Source organism: Anas platyrhynchos, chromosome 1, assembly GCF_047663525.1.
Source record: "Anas platyrhynchos isolate ZD024472 breed Pekin duck chromosome 1, IASCAAS_PekinDuck_T2T, whole genome shotgun sequence".
Classification (NCBI taxonomy): domain Eukaryota; kingdom Metazoa; phylum Chordata; class Aves; order Anseriformes; family Anatidae; genus Anas; species Anas platyrhynchos.
In genome coordinates, this window is record NC_092587.1 from 88,108,277 (window position 1) to 88,127,890 (window position 19,614).

General features: G+C 37.7%; 1 protein-coding gene across 1 annotated transcript in view; it reads left to right on the forward strand.

Moving 5' to 3' along the window:
- The first annotated feature begins 4,317 nt into the window (after nt 1-4,317).
- The window catches only part of F5 (coagulation factor V), a 31,526-nt gene continuing 16,229 nt past the window's right edge, over nt 4,318-19,614 (forward strand). The window contains exons 1-12 of the mRNA XM_005025843.6: nt 4,318-4,610; nt 7,652-7,743; nt 9,028-9,150; nt 10,832-11,044; nt 12,965-13,108; nt 13,875-14,096; nt 14,837-15,002; nt 15,315-15,492; nt 16,550-16,652; nt 17,038-17,249; nt 18,015-18,165; nt 18,543-18,755. Coding sequence (XP_005025900.6) covers nt 4,450-4,610; nt 7,652-7,743; nt 9,028-9,150; nt 10,832-11,044; nt 12,965-13,108; nt 13,875-14,096; nt 14,837-15,002; nt 15,315-15,492; nt 16,550-16,652; nt 17,038-17,249; nt 18,015-18,165; nt 18,543-18,755 — 1,978 coding nt within the window. The 5' untranslated portion in view covers nt 4,318-4,449. The remainder of the gene's footprint in view (nt 4,611-7,651; nt 7,744-9,027; nt 9,151-10,831; nt 11,045-12,964; nt 13,109-13,874; nt 14,097-14,836; nt 15,003-15,314; nt 15,493-16,549; nt 16,653-17,037; nt 17,250-18,014; nt 18,166-18,542; nt 18,756-19,614) is intronic.

Sequence of the window (19,614 nt, forward strand, 5' to 3'; positions counted from 1 at the left end):
ATCAGTTGCTGGAGAACCAGACAAATTCAAGGCATTCTTGGTGTTATAAAGTCCGTAGTGACAGATGTAATTTAGTATCTTATTTTCATTAGCTTATTGATTTGATTTTTCTTCCTGAAACATACCTATCTGCTTTTCTATTGGAAAATAACCTTATCTGCAAGTAACTGTAGGAATTGATGCAGGTCTAATTTATTTTTTTAAAGATGCATGTAGGAAACATGGCCATGTGAAAGAAGACAGCGAATTCATCCACAAAGTATCATAACTACCGTTGGAAATACACATGCATGTAATTTTGCAAAAGGCTCATTTTTTGATAATAAATCTCCTTCTGGTTCCAGCAAGGATTTATGATTAAAAAAAAAAAAGCAAATCTTCCAAGTTGGAAGCTTGCAATCTTACATCACCTGGTTAACATCATATTATAAGCATTGGTGTGCTTGCTTTATTCTGTACAGAAAGAAAGCCAAGTTTAGCATGCTGCTAGACTGACTTAACATGTGGGCAGTTGGTCATGTTCAGAATATCAGTTGTCAGACTGGGCAAATACAGAAGTCTTAGTACAGAAGTGAAACTGGAGCACAGAACACAAGCAGGGTTTAAAGTAGGAGCAAAATTCTTTGTGGAACGAAACTGAAAATTTGGGGGCAAAAATTAATTTTAAAATTTTTGAGTCAGACATTAATGTAGTTTTTGAAGGAAGGTAATTCATCCTTCTCTTTCTTCTATGAACGTTTTTTCAGACTAAAAGGCAATGGTATCAGACAAATTTGCTGAAGAATTGAAGTTAAATTTTACAACGTTTAGAGAATTCACGTTTCTGTGAAACTGAATTCAGTGTTTTTGTACAAATAGTACTGGGTCCAGCTAAAGAATAGTTTCTAGCAAACATACGGACTGGAGAAATACCCAATTCTAATTGAGGAATTGCTTTTCTCCTAAGGAAAAACAAGATTAGAACATGTGGATGTGTTTGTCTTAATCAACGTGATGATTTATCATCTGAAGCCGTTAGTACCACAGCAGTCTGAAAATGCTGCTCTTCTATATTTCTACTGTCTTGTATGGTCACATACATTATGTGGTCTGCCTTTATTTAAGGGTTATGTAGATCGTGTTCTTTACACACTGCCATCAAATACAAAATGCATTTATGTGTTCCTTTTTGCATAGGTTGTTCCTAGAAAGAAAGCCTAAAAGTTTCTCTACCAACTGTTTTCTTGGCTTGCTCACGTGATTTTCAATATAGTACATCTTATCTTAAACTTCTAAAATAAGTCATTTGACAGATTAAGCTTTCTCAGCTTTAGTGCCTTCTTGCAAAAAGAGAAGATATTTATTGATGGTTTCTCCCTCTGCATTGTGCCTGGTAGATCTGGTACGTACGTGTCTATCTTTTACCTACATTCAGAATCATGTGTTTACTGCTGATCAATAATTAACTCATTGTTTGCCCGTAGAAGTCCTTTCGCCCTGCGCTAAACAAAGTATGCTTGCTGGACACGTTGTGCATTGATTTGTGTGTCTGAATGAGAGAGAGAGAGAGACAGACCTGTGCTAGGGCATTATTAGCAACTAATTCAGTAATTATTTTACAACTTTATACTAGCTCGCTATTAGTCACTACAGTGCAATTGTTGAAACTAATGGCTGTCTTTGGGATATGATTACCTGATAGTACTCAGACAAATGAAGTTTGTCTGTAATTTACTGAAAGCTGAAAATCACTTCATAACTCTTTTGAAGAATTATCTGTTCTTGATTGCTCAGACTCAGCCTAGGCTATTCTGGGTGAAAAACTAGCAATACCAGTTTGTTTTAGTGGTCAATCTTTAATAGGACATCACTTCCTACTACTCTTTTAGTATGTTTTCACATGTACTATAACAAGAACCAGCACTTAGGCATCAGAACAGATAGTAAACTTCCCCATTTAGTGGGCTGGCTTTTAGTGTTAGAAAGTACTGTTTACACTTCTCTTCCCATTCTTTGTTTTTATTTTACATTTAAATATCAGTACATCCTGAAGGTATAGCTTAGCTTTGAGAATAACTTTGTTCATTGTGCTGCAGATTGCTTTGCCAGTATAGAACCCCCATATTCATCAAAAAGGATAAATCAGAAGGAGCTAATTGATTATCAGCTTTGATACTCAGCTAACAATCTCACATGAAGGGTTTCTAATCAGGTTTTCTTGGTATTAATACTTGGCCTGCACTTGTGTGTTTTTTTTTTGTTTGTTTGGTTGTTTTTTTTTTAATTACAGGGAAGAGTTAAGTTTTCCCTTGTAGGTATGTTTCTAATACTTAAACAGATCATCAAACAGTCAAGCCAACTTAATTTGTATTTTAATTTTGTCTCATCAACCTATCACATCAGAGTACAGCGAGATCCTCAAATCCATCTATGAGAGGGAGCTTTAGGAATAGTGTTGTGAAGTCCAATGGGTAGAGATTGGACATAGACATGAATCAGTTTTCTTTTTGACAGAGAAATGTGCAGTATTTGTATATGCTTCTGTATGAATGTTTAAGAAGTAGAGACAAGCTAGCTTAAAAGTGAATGTGCGTTAGGTTTAAGAGAGTGTGATAGGCACCAGCTGCTCCCCATCAGTTACAAATAGAAGGTAGGAATAATTCATTTGCATGGAGATAGTGTTTTTGTTGTTGTTATTTTTCATAAAATCCAAATTATAGGCATTTTCATGCTGTCAGACTCTTAAAACACCTGCACTGAAAGAGATCCTGAATCAAGGATGAAATTGGGACCAGAGCAGAAATAAGACAAATATTGCAACTTCTTATTTTAAGATTATTGAAGCAGTGTGCTAAGGATTTTGATGGGTTCTTTAATCAAATCAAGAATTACTTAGTAATAAAATAGTATTGGACTGTGTTTACCTAAGATTTTCTCATCAGTATCAGTGCACACATTATAGTCCAACCTAGTTTTTGCTGGATTCTGGATTTTGAATCTATTTCATACATAATGAATGTGTTGAAGTGGATAATGGGTACAAGTGATGAGCTCCATGCAGATGCAGTAAGAGGTAACTTCAGTTCAATATGCTGCCTTGAAACTGTTCCATGATGAAAACTTTCCATGCCTGTAGTCATATGCTGTACAAGTGATCATGATTGTTTTCAGGTTTAGGCATCAAACTATTTGGAAGTTTGGTAAAGGAATATGTAGCTATTAGTCTTATTTGATTTCTATTTCTTTTAACTGTTTCTCTATTACTTCTAAGGCCATGCCATACCTGCTGGAATAGAGTTATCATACAAGCTGCCAATTAGGCCATTCTGCTGTTGAACAACGTATCAAAACTGGACTTCGTCAGGTTTTGTTTTGAAGTACTATCATCCTTACTTTGAAGTAATATCATCCTTATTTATGTCTGGATCTGGAATAGGATTGTTCTGGGTTTGTGTTTTTAGGTTATTTTTTTCTTGCCAACAGTAGCAAAGCATTCTTGTAAAACTGTTGTAAACTTCTATTCATGAAAAAATATAAATATTTTCCTTTTTCCAGTTATTGCAGTGCACAAGGATAAAAGCCAACAACTTTCTCCTTGCTTTGACAATTTTTTGAACACTGGCAGAAGTGGGGAGAGACCTTTGTTAGTACAGCTTACATTTGTAATTAGCCTATCAAAAGGTATTTTCCTAATAATTTCTCTTCAGATAAATTTTAACAGGTCCTTACCAAGACTAGATGAGGAGGATTCTGACTATGCACAAGTCTTCAAGCTGATCTGTTAGCTGCCACTGAGAAACCAGTTCATTATCTAGTATGAGTTTCTTGAGAATATAGCAGGAACAAAACCGAAGTTGGCAATGTTAAGAAATTGGATATGCTGTATGAGGTCACCTCAATTAGATTTGAACTTCATTTAGCTCTGCATTCAGTTCTAGTCCCCATGTCTAATCCCTCAGCATTTTGCTCTCAAACTGGGAATGTTTCCACAGGTCTTAGGAGATGTTGTTGCCTATCTGGGAAATTTCCACTACGCCAAGTATGTGCCGAGTTTCTGTTTCCTGGTAAGACACAATACGTGCCCCCCTCCTTCCTAATCAAGTAAGTCAAACATCTTGTAATTGTAAGTAATCTAAGTAATTATTTCCTGCTCCTGCTGCTTCAGTAGACAATGGCCCAACCGCAGTCTGTAGCGGGGCTGAGGCAGCTTCTCTGTGGTGCATGTCTCTCAGTGAAGATGAAGTGGAGGAGGGGTGGGAAGGTAGTTTAAACAGTTTTTTTTTATCTCTATTGGATCCCTGTCAGCAAGGGGAGGAGAAGGTGAAGAGCAGTGACCTGAGCGTAGTGAGCACTGTTACCCTCTTGCGTCAGGATTATTTCATTTCTGAGGGGAAGTTGGAAGCAGCAACAGCAATAAAAGCTGCAGTTTCTGCCTTGTCTTCCAGAGCAGCATCTGCAGGCATCTGTACCATGACACTCCACTGCATGCGTCTTTTTCTCTTGCTTCTTCTCGGTTCATGGTGGCCAGACTCAGGGAAGAATGTGGTGGGAGCTGCGAAGATCAGGGAGCACTACATAGCTGCTCAGACCATAATATGGACCTACAAACCAGAACCTGAGGAGAAGTCCAGGTAACAAAGTACAGGTTAGGAAGGGTAAAATTAGTTGTCTTTTGGGACTGGAAGTGTTTTGATTTTCATGGAGAATTTTGGAGCTCAGGAGAACCTCAGAGCCCGATCTGTTGGCTTCAGAGGAGCTGTGTGATCTGAACTGGAGACAAGGAAGTATCAAAAGTTTTTTGTTCATTAATTGATAGAATCATTTTTATGTTTTCAGAACACGTTTGTTGAATATATACCGGGGCTTGTTTTTATCATCATCTGTGTTTGTCTTTTTTAAAAATGTCATTATTTTTAGATACATAGATTTTGAGCATTGCTAAGTTTAGCCATGATTTGATAAGGTTATTCCTTGAAGTTTGATAGGTTTCACAAATAGGTCCTAATTTGGGTACTATCACTTTCACTTAAATCGAAGCCTGATGAACTTTGGAACTAGTTGTTGTTTCTGAGTTGTTCGGTAGTTTTTGTGAAATGTTCATCCTGCGCTCTGCTGAGCAAAGGTTGTAGGATCAAGCATTACTATACTTTAGGTGAATTTACACTAGTTTCAAAACTCTTTTTTTCATATAGCATTGCTGAATGGCCAACCTACATGCATACAGAAATCAAGCATGTAAATAACTTCTTTATATTACCACTGTTATGCTTAGAATTATACACATTGCAAGTGCAATGCTACAAATGACAGATCTTAAACAGAATTCTAAGTTAGGTCTAACTTAAGCTTGGTTCTTATACTGAGTTTACTATGGTCATAATACATAGCTTTTAGCTATGAAATGAAATGGTACAAATTACTCAGATTAATTCTTCTGTATTCTCCTACATTGAAGGGTATATTTGGATATTACAACTTTTATATATATATAAATATATATATATCAGTGAATGACTTGTTTTCTTTATTTTGGTTTAGTCTGTGATTTTTTATTCTTTTTTAATGTGTATTGGATTTCTGGATGCTGTGGCAAGGACACTTCCAATTCAGTTTTCAATTTTCTACATACTCCTTTTTCAAAACTAATTCAAACAAAGTTTCTGTGTTTTTTAAAACTTCTCCTTGAAAGTTTAATACAGCTTGCTGTGACCATAAGATCAAACTGGCAAGACAGAAGAATACAGGTTTTAAACATAGGAATATGAAGTCAAATACCATTTAACTGGTGACCTAGTCATGTGGATTTAGTATTTAGAACTTCAATATTATCTGCACTGAATGCACCGATATAAGCATCAACTACTATTTCATTAAATGTCACATTTTGGATAGATTGTTTTCATGCAGTAGAGATTCAGTAACTGTCTCAAACCTGAGTTTGAGGTTTTTACACTGTAATTAGGTAAGAGTTTTTCATGAACAGTGCCTATTGAGATATCTCACGTATGTGTTTACAGTAGGTTACATACTGCGTGGATCTAATGAACTTTGTAGAACTTTTAGAAATATTAAAAAAAAAAATAAAAATCCACAAAGATACTTACTGAGGAAGGGCTAATTACTTGAATCCCAAAGGCATCTAACTTGTTCTGATTTCAACAGAAACTGAATATGTAAATACAGAGAAGAATCTGATAGTTTACTTTTTGGAGTTCTAAGTAATTGGAGAGGCTGAAAAGAGAATGGATTATTCCTGAACTATTTCCTTAATCTTACATTCATTCAGGCTAAGGACACTTAACTTCCCTTCAGCATCAGTGTTTTTATCTTTGTATAGGTTTAACGATTACCATGACTGAGTGATATTTACGAGATAGTTCAAAACAGAATGAAAATGTATTATTTGTGCATGATGTATTTGCTGATGCCATTGCTGAAGGTTATGTAACTAGACTTAGTTGCACAGCCTGAGATTTGTGAAGTGTTCCTTTTACCAATACAATGGGCATTAGTAAGTTTCCTCCTCCACCCCATAGTCTTACGTGGGTATTCTATTGAACGTTGCCACATTAGCGCAGTACCAGCCAATGAAGATGGTTTGTGTTCTTCCCCTTAAGAAAGAAATGAAATTTTATCAGTGACTTCAAAGAAAACACAAGGAATTGAGGCATGGACCACTTCTGCCTGACTGCAGGTGAAAGAGTGTTCCAGAGGTATTTACAAACGATCTTTACAAAAACAGATCTCCCCCTTCTGGATGCTGAATGCCACTGAAGCAAGTTCACTTGATTGTCTCTGCTCAGCTTCTCTGTGCACGAGAGACCCATCAACTTCCCCACTATCAAATGTGCCTTGCTTAACTGAAAGAGCATTACAAAAATAGTAAGTGGAAGTACTGTTGGATCCAGCCATTGTATGTACAAGGAAATCAGCCCATATATACGAAACTAAGTACAGATTATTCTCCCTTCAGCCCTCATTTCATCATTTTCATTCCGGAAATGTTGTGTGCTGGTTTCCTTCTGCTTGCTTCAACATTTGCTGAAAAAACAGTGTGTGGTCTACTGGGTGTGTATTTCATTTATGTAACAAGATTTGGAAGAATTGTCTGGTATCCCAGAAAGCAGATTTTTTGGCTTTCTGTGAGCTTCTTAGTTGTTTTCAGGGAACAGTTTTATGTTTGTCTCAGAGGTTATAGCTACTACAGGTGCTTGCTGTTTATGCTGTTATGCAATTATTGTGGTAAGTCTTAAAGTTTAAGCAAGGAGCTCACTAAAGAGAAATACAAGTTTTTCACAATGTTTTGTCAGATGCTTTCTAGGTAAATATGGTCAGGACGTCTTCTTCTCTTAAATGGAGAAAACAAAGATGTCTTCGTCACAGAATCAAAAGGACTATAGAAACCACAAGCAGAATCAGGGATAAACTGTGCTAGGTACTGTAATTGTACGTTTAATATGTATGAAATGGCCTAGCTCAAGAATGTCATAGACAATGGAGTAAGAGGGAGAAGGGAAAACAGTAAAAAGTGTTAGACCATGTGACTTGCCTTCAGCAAAATGTGTGTTTAAATGTAATTCCAGAATTTATTTCCTGAAATATCTGTTAAAAAGCACTGACATCTCTGAGAATCTGTCCTTCTAATATTTTTTTACAATTCTTCTGATTTCAGATTGGTACATTCTGATCCTGTGTTTAAGAAAATTTCTTACAGAGAATATGAAGTGGATTTTAAAAAAGAAAAGCCAGCAAATAAGTCTGCAGGTAAACAGGAAAGAAAAGTTCTGAACTATTTTTGTTTGTTGGTCTTAAAGCCAGTAACCTGCTAAGCAAGCTTGTTCTTGCACATTTAACCAAATAGGGGTTAAAAACCCACAGGGGATGAGGTCTTTATCTACAGTGCACTAGGCTTTGAAAGGCCATTGAGAAGCTGGATTTTTCAGAGGCTAGAGCTCAGTGCTATCTGCAAAAAATGGTACAGAGCTGTTCCCTTCATTTTCAGCATCAGGTGAAACCTGCCACACACGTTTAGAATTGCATGGCACAGTCACAGCGATGACACCAATAAATTCATGTAGAATTGGCCTAAGGTCTGAGACAAAATGTGTTTCTGATAAATCACAGGAAGGGAAGAGACAAACTATGAAGTCAGATGTGAAAAATATCCCCTTGCCTTTGCTGTCCTTTACTGCTTGAAGATGCTTTAAATGGATGGAAGCAAATTCTTATGCCATACATGAGCATTGTACTTATGCAGGGTACTTATATAGTCTATCTGTGCTTCATATTAAGGAATAAAATAACTTCTAGATGGTTGAAACCATCTAGATTTCAAAGCAAATGTGAGGTTTGTGACATCAAATTGTTACAAGTCAGCCTGAAAGGTCTAGTCTATGATCCGATTCTTTCCAGAACGTGTGTTCTCCTGCACTTTCTTAAAGTGCTTTTTCTTTACAAAGGAAGAAATTTACAAAATGGTTTACAAGAAAAGACTAACAGTCCAAAGATTGCCTTAGTGATCCCTTTTAAGAAAGGATATAACCCCCTCTTAAAACCTGTTGCAGGCTATGCATAAAGAAATTGCAATATGAAACCAATTATTTACTTGGATTACATGTTTGGATCTTTTTGTCTGTGACTTATGGCATAGAGAGTGCTACGTAAATGTTTGAATGCCTTTATAAACTCTTAATCTGCCTTCCTGAAACTGGATGATTGAATTGTATGTGAAGGATCCCTAGAAATTCCCAGTGATCCTCAATGTGAACCTGTTGATAAATACTCTGTATCTGGAAAATAGCTTTTTCTTTGTGTTAGTTTCCAGATACACAATTTATAACGTTACTGACTGTGAACTGCATGCTTTACACCTCTCATGTCCCTTTTTATGGGTAAATGTTCATTGCAGTGGCATTATATTCCTGTCTATATTTTGTGCAACTTGTACTTTAGCAGAGCTCACACTCTCTGCTGGAGAAGAACTCTTCCTTTCTCTAAACAGACTGTTTTGCTCACAGTTTCCTCTTTTCTTATCTTGAATATCTACAGGACTTCTCGGACCAACTCTGCGTGCTGAAGTCGGAGATACTTTAGTAGTTCACTTTAAGAATATGGCTGACAAGCCGGTCAGTATTCATCCCCAGGGCTTAGTTTACAATAAAAAGGCAGAAGGTAAATGCTATAAAAGATCTATGTCTTGTTCTTGTAGACTATTGCATGAAATATAGAAAGGGCCCCAGACCAATGTTTGGGGTTATGTGTAACACAAATATATGTTGATTGTGGATTAAAACTTCACACTCAGTTAGCTCCTTGTTCATCTATATAATACTAGGAATATGAGTGTCTTTTGACATGCACATTCTCCTGACCAGCTCCCCTGTCTGTGTGTCTAATACTTTTTGCTCCTCAGGAACCTGAGGAAGCAAAGGGAGTTGAAGGGCAGTGGGCTGTATTTCCCAGCAGAACCTGAACGTGCATGTTTGGATAACACTGATATAGTCCATTGGTTTTCCAGAGTACAACAATTGAACCCCACCTGGGCAGAACTAGCTTTTTATTGCTCAACTTGATGCTATCTGGCCATTTACCTTCATCTAATAACCAAATAAAGAGTAGAACAGAATTTAATGTTAGGACAATTTAAGGGGTAGTCAGGGATATTACTTCTCAAAGAGCTCTAGCTGCGGATATTCTAGCAAGGAAGAAGGTGGCCCAGGAAAGCGTTGAGGCTAGAGTTTCTTTAGGTCTTCTGGACTTTCCTTCCTGGAGCAGGTTTTGATGAAGGAGGAGGAAGAGAAAAGAATTGTAAACTTTAAAAGCTTTTCAGAACAACACTGATTTGCAGAAGCAAACACTGAGAAAGCAAACAGTCCATGAATGGATTTGTACATACATGGGGATCTGACAGCTTTTGACCTTTGAATCGAGTAGGTGGTTAGCTGTGTGTGAAGCAAGTGAAACTCAGAACTTTGTCTTGCTCCCTCACATACTGCTTGGAGTGAAGACCCACAAAGTTTTCAGAGACAATTCATCCCATAATTGCAAAATGATTTATTTTAGGAAATGTAAACTCACTGATGCAGTTTATGATCTTATGATCAGTCTACAAACTGACAGTTAAATGTCTGCTCTAACACAGTGAGTTGGAGTGATTGACTGTGTTTCTTGGATTGCCTTGCCCTAGGTGCTGAGCCAGAGCTCTAAACTGCAGTTTTCAAACTTATTCAAGGCTTTATTTATTATATGACTGCAAAAGGAGTTTTGCCTTCACCTCATGGGGTTGGACAAAATATGTTATTGGGTGTGATAGGTAATTCAGTTTGACTATCCTATTAATATGCCTTTTGCACCTAAAATTTTCATCCTCTGACTCCCCTTTGTCATACTGTATTGGGGAGGGGGTACTGGGTAGGCATAGATATGAGAGATCACTGATATCCAGTGCACAGAAAGTCTAAGGTCAGCAAGCCAGTGCTAGTCTGCATGATGGCTTTATTAGAGATGATTAGAAAGATGGCAAAATGGGTAGTATTTATCCACAAATACATCCACAAAGGATTAAGTGAGCAGAGACAGCTTCATGCCATCCTAACCCTGGTCAGACCATCGAAGAGCCCCACCTTTTGGCAGTGAAAAAAAAGTCCTAGAAAATTTTAGATTTGTAAGAAACAGAAGAATTGAATAGGTACTCTTCCCTATGCTCCCCTACACAATGTGAATAGACATGAGTCATTCCTATGTATATGGCAAAATAGAAATCAGACTTTTGGAATTGATTGTATGAGCTTTACTTACCTCATGCTTTAATTATTCTTTATCTTCATGTGACCCTACTGACTTTTCTTGGCAGGCTCCCTGTATGATGACAGAACATCGTCTGTAGAAAAACAAGACGATGCTGTGCTTCCAGGCCAGGTCTACACATATGTGTGGGAGATAACAGAAGAAGTTGGTCCAAAAGAAGCTGACCTTCCTTGTCTTACTTATGCTTATTATTCTCATGAGAATGTGGCAATGGATTTTAACTCTGGTCTGATTGGAGCACTGCTTATCTGCAGGAAAGGTAATGAAACACTTTGACTACTGTAAGGTAATGTAGGCTTATTTTTTAATAATATTAATGTTCGAGTCAAACATGTTTTATAGACTGCAGGTGGCATGGACTTGGATCTTGACCCTTTCCTGTACAAGGAAAGGATTATACAAGGGCACTCTTCTCACTGACAGACATCTGTTCAATTGCAGAACTTGCCTACTCATTATTACTGAACAGGAGTGTCATTAGTACTAACCATGATCCTCCCGAAGTTTTATTTATTTAATTACTTATTGAGAATTGATGCTTTTAGTATTAGAACAGAACACAATAATTAGTTGGAAGTGATCACTTAGTCCAACTGACTGACTGCTAACTAAAAGTTACATTATCAAGAGCATTATCCAAATGCCTCTTGAATGCTGGCAGACATGGGCATCTGCAACCTTCCTGGGAAGCTTCTGTGTTTGACCACCCTCACAGTGAATAAATTTTTCATAATGTCCAGTCTGACCTGGTGCAGCTTTGCTGGTCCTGCATGTCTGCATGGCATCAAGACTTTCTCTTTTTCCAGCTCTACCCTATCCAGCAAACTGACTTGGGGTGAGCAAGCATTTGGGAGGGGACACAGCTGACAAGCTGAACCAAATTAGCAAAAGATATTCCCTACCATGTAACATCATGCTCTACAATAAAAAATGGAGGTAGAGGACAAAGAAGTGGTGGGTGGAGGTGGGATTGGCTTCCAAGGTGAATTTTGCTCAGACTGGCTGGCATTGGTCTGCCTGTGGGAGATGATGAGTGATTTTGTTGAGTGATGATGAATGAGTTTGTTCATTTTTTGTTTGTTCATTTTTTCCTTTTTCTTTAATTTACCTCTATCTTAACCTACAAGTTTTTTTTATTCCTTCTGTTCTTTCTCCCATCCTGCTGCAGGGGATGGGCAGGGAGTGAGCCAGCAGCTGTGTGGGGGCTTGCCTACTGGTTGGGGTTAACTCACCACAGTCTGACACATTATGAGCATTATAGGTTGTGTAATGTGGGAAGGTTAGAAAAGGGGACTTTTGAATTAACGCATTGACTGAATATTCTTTGTATGACAAGCAGATAAATTCCTCTGTTGATCTGAGTGTCCTTCTTTGCAAGAATATGGGAGTGTGTAGCCTGATAAAAATGAAAGAATTATATGAAGATAGCTGTTTCCACTGCAGGTGCTTCCTCCTAAGTAGAATAATCTGTAACCTCCCAAATTTTCAGTTCCGGCAGTCCAAATAACATACATTTTAGTCTTTAATTATGTACATTTACTGAAAGTAGCAAATTGAAGTTTTTGATCTGAGCAATCTATAGAAAGAATTGGTGAAATCACACCAGTTCTGTGTGGCAGTTAATTATGCCTAAAATTAATTCTGCTTATGGATAGAAATCTCACCGGCATCACAATAATAGCTTCTTATAACTGATCCAATTCTGCAGTATTTGTGATTCTTTTGTACGCAGAAGTTTTTTGCTTTTTAAAGGAACTGATGATCTCATTGTGGTGCTTGAGAAGGCAGTGTTCACACTGCAGATGGCTCAGGCATCGTTCTTCTCCTTGCTGTGTAATCTCAGAAGAGAAGCCAGAGTCCGATTGTGGACAGAAGGCTGTTTGATTCTCCCATTCATTAAGGTGACACATTGCCAGAGTTCTCTGAGTCAATTCATTGCATGTTTTTAATCTTCCTTTGGATATTAGAGACTTTTGGTTCCATGGTTACCCAAACCCAAAAGCAGAAGTAAAATCACTTTTTATTAAGATTATTAAGATCTTTGGTTCTTGGGCAGGCTCAGCCAGCACATGGTAACAGATGAAGCAAGCTCATTAAATACACAGAAATGCCATTACGTTGATGTGGAAACTACTCTACTTCTGCTTCAAATTAAGATCTGTTCTTTCTTTCTTCGTAGGAAGCCTCAATGAGGATGGGTCCCAGAAACTTTTTGACAAGGAGTATGTACTCATGTTTGGTGTGTTTGATGAAAACAAGAGTTGGCAAAGATCAGCATCGCTCAAATACACAATTAATGGGTATGCTAATGGAACGTTACCAGGTACTACTCAAAGCTTGTGTGAAGAGAAACGAACATTAATGAAGACTGAATATGAATATGAAATGAATGCTGCTAGAAGGAAGTTATGCCATATTGCTGATAAGAAGAACAGGATTACTAACTTATATAAAAAAAATAAAATCTTTTTTACTCAGCTAATGGGGGAATAGTGATGTGGCTAGGTAAACTGCTGATTTTAAAGCATGTGGAACCTAGTAAATGGAAAACTTCCTGTAAGTGAAAAATCGGTTGCTGTTAAATCAGATAATTAAGTGGGAAGACCTTGAGGGTAGTAATAGGATGATTTTGTTGCTACTGTTTCCCCTTATCCTAAGGAACTACTTTCATATCTCCATCTAGTCCATCAAGCAAATACAAATGACTGTTTAGAGTGTTTTGTTTTGTTTTAAACAAATACTGGATAGGATAGTTACTTTCACTACATTACGTCCACTACACACAGCATCATTCTTTAGCTTGGATCATTTTTTCAAACAAGGACAGCTTGGTGCTCTGAAAGAGAGCTACTGGCTTTCTTCCTCCTTCATCTCACTATAAGTCAGGTTGTCACTTGCACGTAAGATTTAAATATCTACATGTATCTTCCACTGCAAGCTTCTGAATCTTCCTCTTGTTGCAATTGCTAACCACAGGTATCAGAGATTTATTTAATGTTTTGAGCAAAGACTCATTTCACACCTAGTGTGGCATGGGTAATTTGTATGATTTGCCTATATTATGAACACTACTCTCACTTTTCTTTCAGATTTAGAGGCTTGTGCATATGACAACATTAGCTGGCATTTGATAGGAATGAGTTCCAAGCCAGAAATTTTCTCCATTCACATCAATGGCCAGGCCATGGAGCAAAGACATCACCGAATTTCTACTGTTAACCTAGTGGGGGGAGCATCAACCACAGTAAACATGACAGTGAGCGAAGAAGGAAGGTGGCTGATATCTTCTCTTGTCCAAAAGCACCTGCAAGGCAAGGAAACATCTATTTATTAGGCAACTGTAGAGTTGTCCTCTTCTTCTCTATGTCCCAAAGAGTTTCTGTTCTGCAGTGGTACAGTAACCGTGTTTCAGATGGTTGTCATTTCACTAAGAAACCAGCAGAGAACAGGGCGTTTTGTTGGAGCTGGAACTGTAAGATGAACTAAAAGGTGTTCTTACCTGCAGCTTTACTGCTGTGTGCAGATCACAGAGCAGCAGCGAATCTGAACTTGAGCTTCTAAGTTTGTGAGCTGCTCAGATGAGCAACATTATAAAATAAGTGAGGAACTGCCTGTTTCCTGAGAAACTGAGCACTTTTAGCTATGGACCACTCAATCTAAAGAAAATATTTGCTCCTTGTCATTTGAAAGTGGGTATAATTAGTGATCAAAACTCTGTTTTAAAGAATGAGAGAAATCTGTCTTATGAGAGCTGGAAGACATATATTTTGAAGAGGGGCAGGAAGGAGGAAAAGTAACTTTCTATCAGTTCAGCCTTTTTCAAAAAGGATTAGTTGAGAGAGCTGCTATATTCAGTTTGATTAATATGGGTTCCTTAGAGGCCTCCCCATCCATATAACCTATATGGATGCAGCTTTTTTAAGCCTGAGAAGATAACAGTTGTGGACCAATGCTTGCAGGCCACCTTAGCTGAAGAGATGAGAAATGTAATTGAAATGGTAAGATTTCATAAAATGGAAAAATCACTGTGGTACTCTTTCTTTTCAACTAGCTGGAATGCATGGCTACCTCACCATAAGAGACTGTGGGGACAAAGAGGCAAAGAAGAGTCGTCTCTCCTTTAAAGAGCGCCGTATGGTCAAGAACTGGGAATATTTCATTGCTGCGGAAGAAATCACTTGGGATTATGCCCCAAATATTCCAGACAGCCTTGACAGGTAAAATAATATTTTGTCAACATAATAGAGAATGTTAATACAAAATCACAGAATAATTCAGGTTGGAGAGCACCTCTGGGGGTTGTCTCACCTGAAATTGTACTCAAAGCCGTGCCAACATCGGTTACTTCCAACTGCAAAATTAGACCAGGTTGCGTATCATGGAGTTTTCAAGGCTGGGGACTCCTCAGCCTGGGCACCTTTTTAACCTCACAGTAAAAAAGATTCTCTAACATAATCTGTTGTCATGTAGCAGCTTGCATCCACTATTCAAATTTGATTGATCAGTTTGTCTTTTCCTTTATTTTTAAGACACTATAAAGCACAGCACTTGGACAACTTCTCGAATCTCATAGGTAAAAAGTATAAAAAGGCTATTTTTAGGCAATATACTGATGGCACCTTCACCAAACGTCTGGAAAACCCTCGTCCCAAGGAAACTGGGATCTTGGGCCCAACTATAAGAGCTCAACTCAATGACAAAGTTAAAGTAAGTAACATAAATTCAGAGATATATACTATAGCATAATTTTTCTGTTGGGCACAGTTACATGAGAACTAGTTTGATTATTTTTTGACAAATCATATAGCTAGTGTTATAAATATTGGCCTTATTAAAAGGTATAATGATGAGTGATAGAGTTTAAGTTAATTTTTTCAACATTCTGTCTATAATTTCAATGATTGTGTTTTATTTTACAAACACTATTCATTTACACTTTTTGTGAAGTATATTTTTATGTTGACAGTGGTCCACAATGAAAAAAGTGAGACCCTGTTGGACTTCTGGGGAAATTTAGATCTGAGGCTGAAATTAATTATATGCTCGCTCTTTTTTTTTTTTTTCTTTTTTTATTTCCTGGCTGTTTTAGACAATGTTATGAACTTTTAATAGTTAAATGTTCTTTTACTGAGTTATCAAATGAAACTACAAAGCATCATAGGCTTGTACTGCTGTTTTGCAGTATCACATCCACTTGCCTTTTGGTTGTCACTTAGGGATACATCACAAGGTTTCCTGGCCTTTTGTTGCTACCATGATTCTGAATCTGAATTTAGCATAGTGTTCCTTCCTTTTTTTTCCCTGATTTTATCATGAGTAGATAGGACATCTTATCTTTTCTGCTCACCTCCCCTTTGATTCCTGGAGTCTGGGAGAAGATAGACTTTTAAGTCAGACTTCTCTCATACTGAAGGTAATTAAGAATTTAAGTCAATAACTCCATGTATTTCCTGAAGCAGTATGTGCCTAGAAGCTGGAAGAACAAGTGTTCTTTTTAAGTTTTCTAGAAAGTATGTGTAAGAAGTTGAATTTCACTTAATGGACTCTACAAAGCGTAGAATTAGCGAGATCCTGACAGGTACCAGCAGCCTTTAGACATTGGATTTATAATGTCAGACAATATTTAAGGTATCCCTGTGCGTTTCAGCTCTTCCAGAGCTGAAACCAGGCAAATTCTACTGTAGTTGAGTCTTTTGGTTATATGTTCGGACACAGATTTGTGGGGTACTGAATTATTTTTGTCTTGTTTTGTCTATCAATACAGATTGTGTTCAAAAATAAAGCCAGTCGACCCTACAGTATTTACTTCCATGGAGTGACACTTTCAAAGAATGCAGAAGGAGCTAATTATCCTCTGGATCCCACAAGTAAGAAATTTGTGGGTCATGTTTTTACATACCACTAACTGTTGCAGAGGGTCTCATTGCTTTGAAAGAGATGCTGTAGATAGGAATGCATATCTAGGAGACCTGAATTCTATGCTCTGCCTCTGCTGACCTGTTAATGTTGCTTTATAGAGAAACCAGGGTAGTATGTGCAAAGCATAAACAACGGCTCTTTTTTTGGTGTCTTGATTTTCTGTTCTTGCTTGTGATTTTAGAGAGAGCCAAATATTCCTGCTGAATTTACCTCAGAGGTAGCTTGAAATGGTATAACTACACCAATTTCATTAAAGGGTGCAACCTGATGCTGTATAAAGGTCTGTCTCTAAGTTTGTATCATTATTGTTTTCCCTCTTTATTTTTTCCTTAGGCAATGACACCCAGAGTAAAGGAATTCAACCAGGGAATACCTACACTTATGAATGGCAAATTGCTAAAACGGATCAACCCACTGCACGGGATGCACAGTGTATTACAAGGCTATATCATAGTGCTGTAGATATTGAGAGAGATATAGCATCTGGACTGATTGGCCCACTTCTGATCTGCAAAAGTGAAGCACTGACGCAGAAGGGTGTGCAGGTAACGTGTCTGGCAACCTTTTGGAGAGATTTTGCTTATTAATTTATCTACAGTGAAATTTGGTTTTGCTTTGATTTAGAGAAGTGTCTCGTGAAGAGCAATCAAACTAATATTTTTCTGAAGAAATGACTTGAAGATGTAGTAATCATCCACAGTTGTCTACGAATTATATTCTAATTTTCTTAGAGCAGCATTTCAACAAGAAGTCAGCCTGATTTGCGAGTCTGTTCCTAGACTTGATGCTAATTTTTCCTGCTGCTATTATGCCTTCATACTCAAGACATTCAGATCTGAGCTGGTTCTTGTCTGTCAGACCCTATTGAGTTAAATCCATTACAGTCTCAGGCATCACTAAATCTAAAGCAATGCGACAGGATGGGAGAGTTCTGGGAGACTGATTCTCTATTTGCCATTCATTGAAATCTTGCTGGCAAAGACTGGAGCATTGCTTTGGAGAAAAAAATGTGAAAAGCTTGTGCTCAGGTCAAACCAGAAGGCTGGTCCTTTTACAAACTGCCTGGTTGCATACCACCTGTATGTAAGTAGTGCTAGTGGCTCGCTCGGTGCTCCACCTCAGGCTGGCTGCTGCACTGTCATCCTGAAGTCCTGACCCTCTACTTCCTTTCATTGACCCCTTGAATCACACTTACCACAACTCTGTTGAAGCTGACGCTGTTTACATAGTAAATGAGATAGTAGAATTGAGTACTTTAATAAGTGCCTCTGCTCATAAAATGCAATTGTGCTCTGTTGGTTGTCTTCCAGAAAAAGGCAGATGGGGAGCAGCATGCAATGTTTGCTGTGTTTGATGAAAATAAGAGCTGGTACATAGAAGATAACATCAAGGAGTATTGCAGCAGCCCTGCCACTGTTAAAAGGGATGACCCCAAGTTCTATAACTCGAACATAATGCACAGTGAGTGGGATATCAAACTGAAGATTATGAAAGCTCATGTGAGCCTGAGCATTCAGTGATTGATTGTTCACAGATGTAGTGCAATCAGGGAATTCTGTGGCCAACACTGGGCTGGCTTTCAACCCAAAGCAAAGGCAAAAGTTATTCAATTTTGAAGCAGTTCTCTGCTAATTTGGAGATGCTGTTTCCAGAGATGGAATCTCCATCAAGGCTACTAGGGTTTCAGCCCTGTGCCAGTCTCACTTTGAGTATAAATATGAGTCCCATTCAGTGGACTGACATTGAAGAACAAGAGACTTTAAAAGTCTTGCTCTTTAGTTTTAATATTGGTGAGGCATTAAAATATTGAGTCAACTTTTATTTTACTTTCATTTTAGCAATAAATGGCTATGTGTCTGACAGCAGTGAAATCCTTGGATTTTGCCAAGATAACGTGGTTCAGTGGCATTTCTCCAGTGTTGGCACTCATGATGACATTGTCTCTGTTCGTCTTTCTGGGCATGCTTTCCTGTATAAAGGAAAATACGAAGATGTGTTGAACATTTTCCCAATGAGTGGAGAATCAGTCACAGTAGAAATGGACAATGTTGGTAAGTGACAAGACTGCAGTGTTTGTTTGACAGCTCCTCTAAGATACTATTTTATTCTCTAGCCTGTAAAGATTTATCCAGATTGAAAAGGTTTTCAAATAAACATGGTGGCATAAAATCATGAATCATTCCCCAATGCTACTGATATGTATACAGTTTTGTTGGCTAAGCACATAGCATAGTGGTTGTTTGTGTTTTTTTCTTGTTTTGTTTTTGTTTTTTTCACTTCACAGTTAGAATTAGGGTTAGCAACAATTGCTTTAAGGCATTTTAAGACTGTCTATGCAAACAACCCAATATCAAGTCCACTGCATAATTCCCAACTTTGATTCCCAGCTTGTCCATCCGAAGTAACCTAAAATGAGCCAAGATTGTCAAATTACACTGGTCATTACTGAACAAAGTGGCTACGTATTACCTCTAGGCTTGTGGTCGTTTAGCAGCAGTAAAGTCTGGCAGCCTGAATCAGATCATTAGTTCATCAGTATTTATTTCAATACCTAACTAGGATTAATACTAGATCTTGAAAAAAGTGGTATTACAACCCATGTAGTCCACACCTAAGGAATTAGCTATGAAAGGACAGAAATATGTTTCTCATGGAAGACTGTGTCCAATGATCACCTTAAAATCTCCCAGGGTTTAGGTATCTTTATTTAAAACATCAGTGTGCTTTTTTTTCTCTCTTTTGTGTGTTTGAACAACTGATTATTTTTGTCCTCTAGGTTTGTTTTCAGTGATCTTAGAATCTCAAGACCTTATCAGTTAAAAATGCATTGTATGTTAATAGTTGTTTTTTTTTTTAATTATTTTTCAAGTCTGGGGAATTATAATAACTCCAGCAGAATTGCTGCAACTT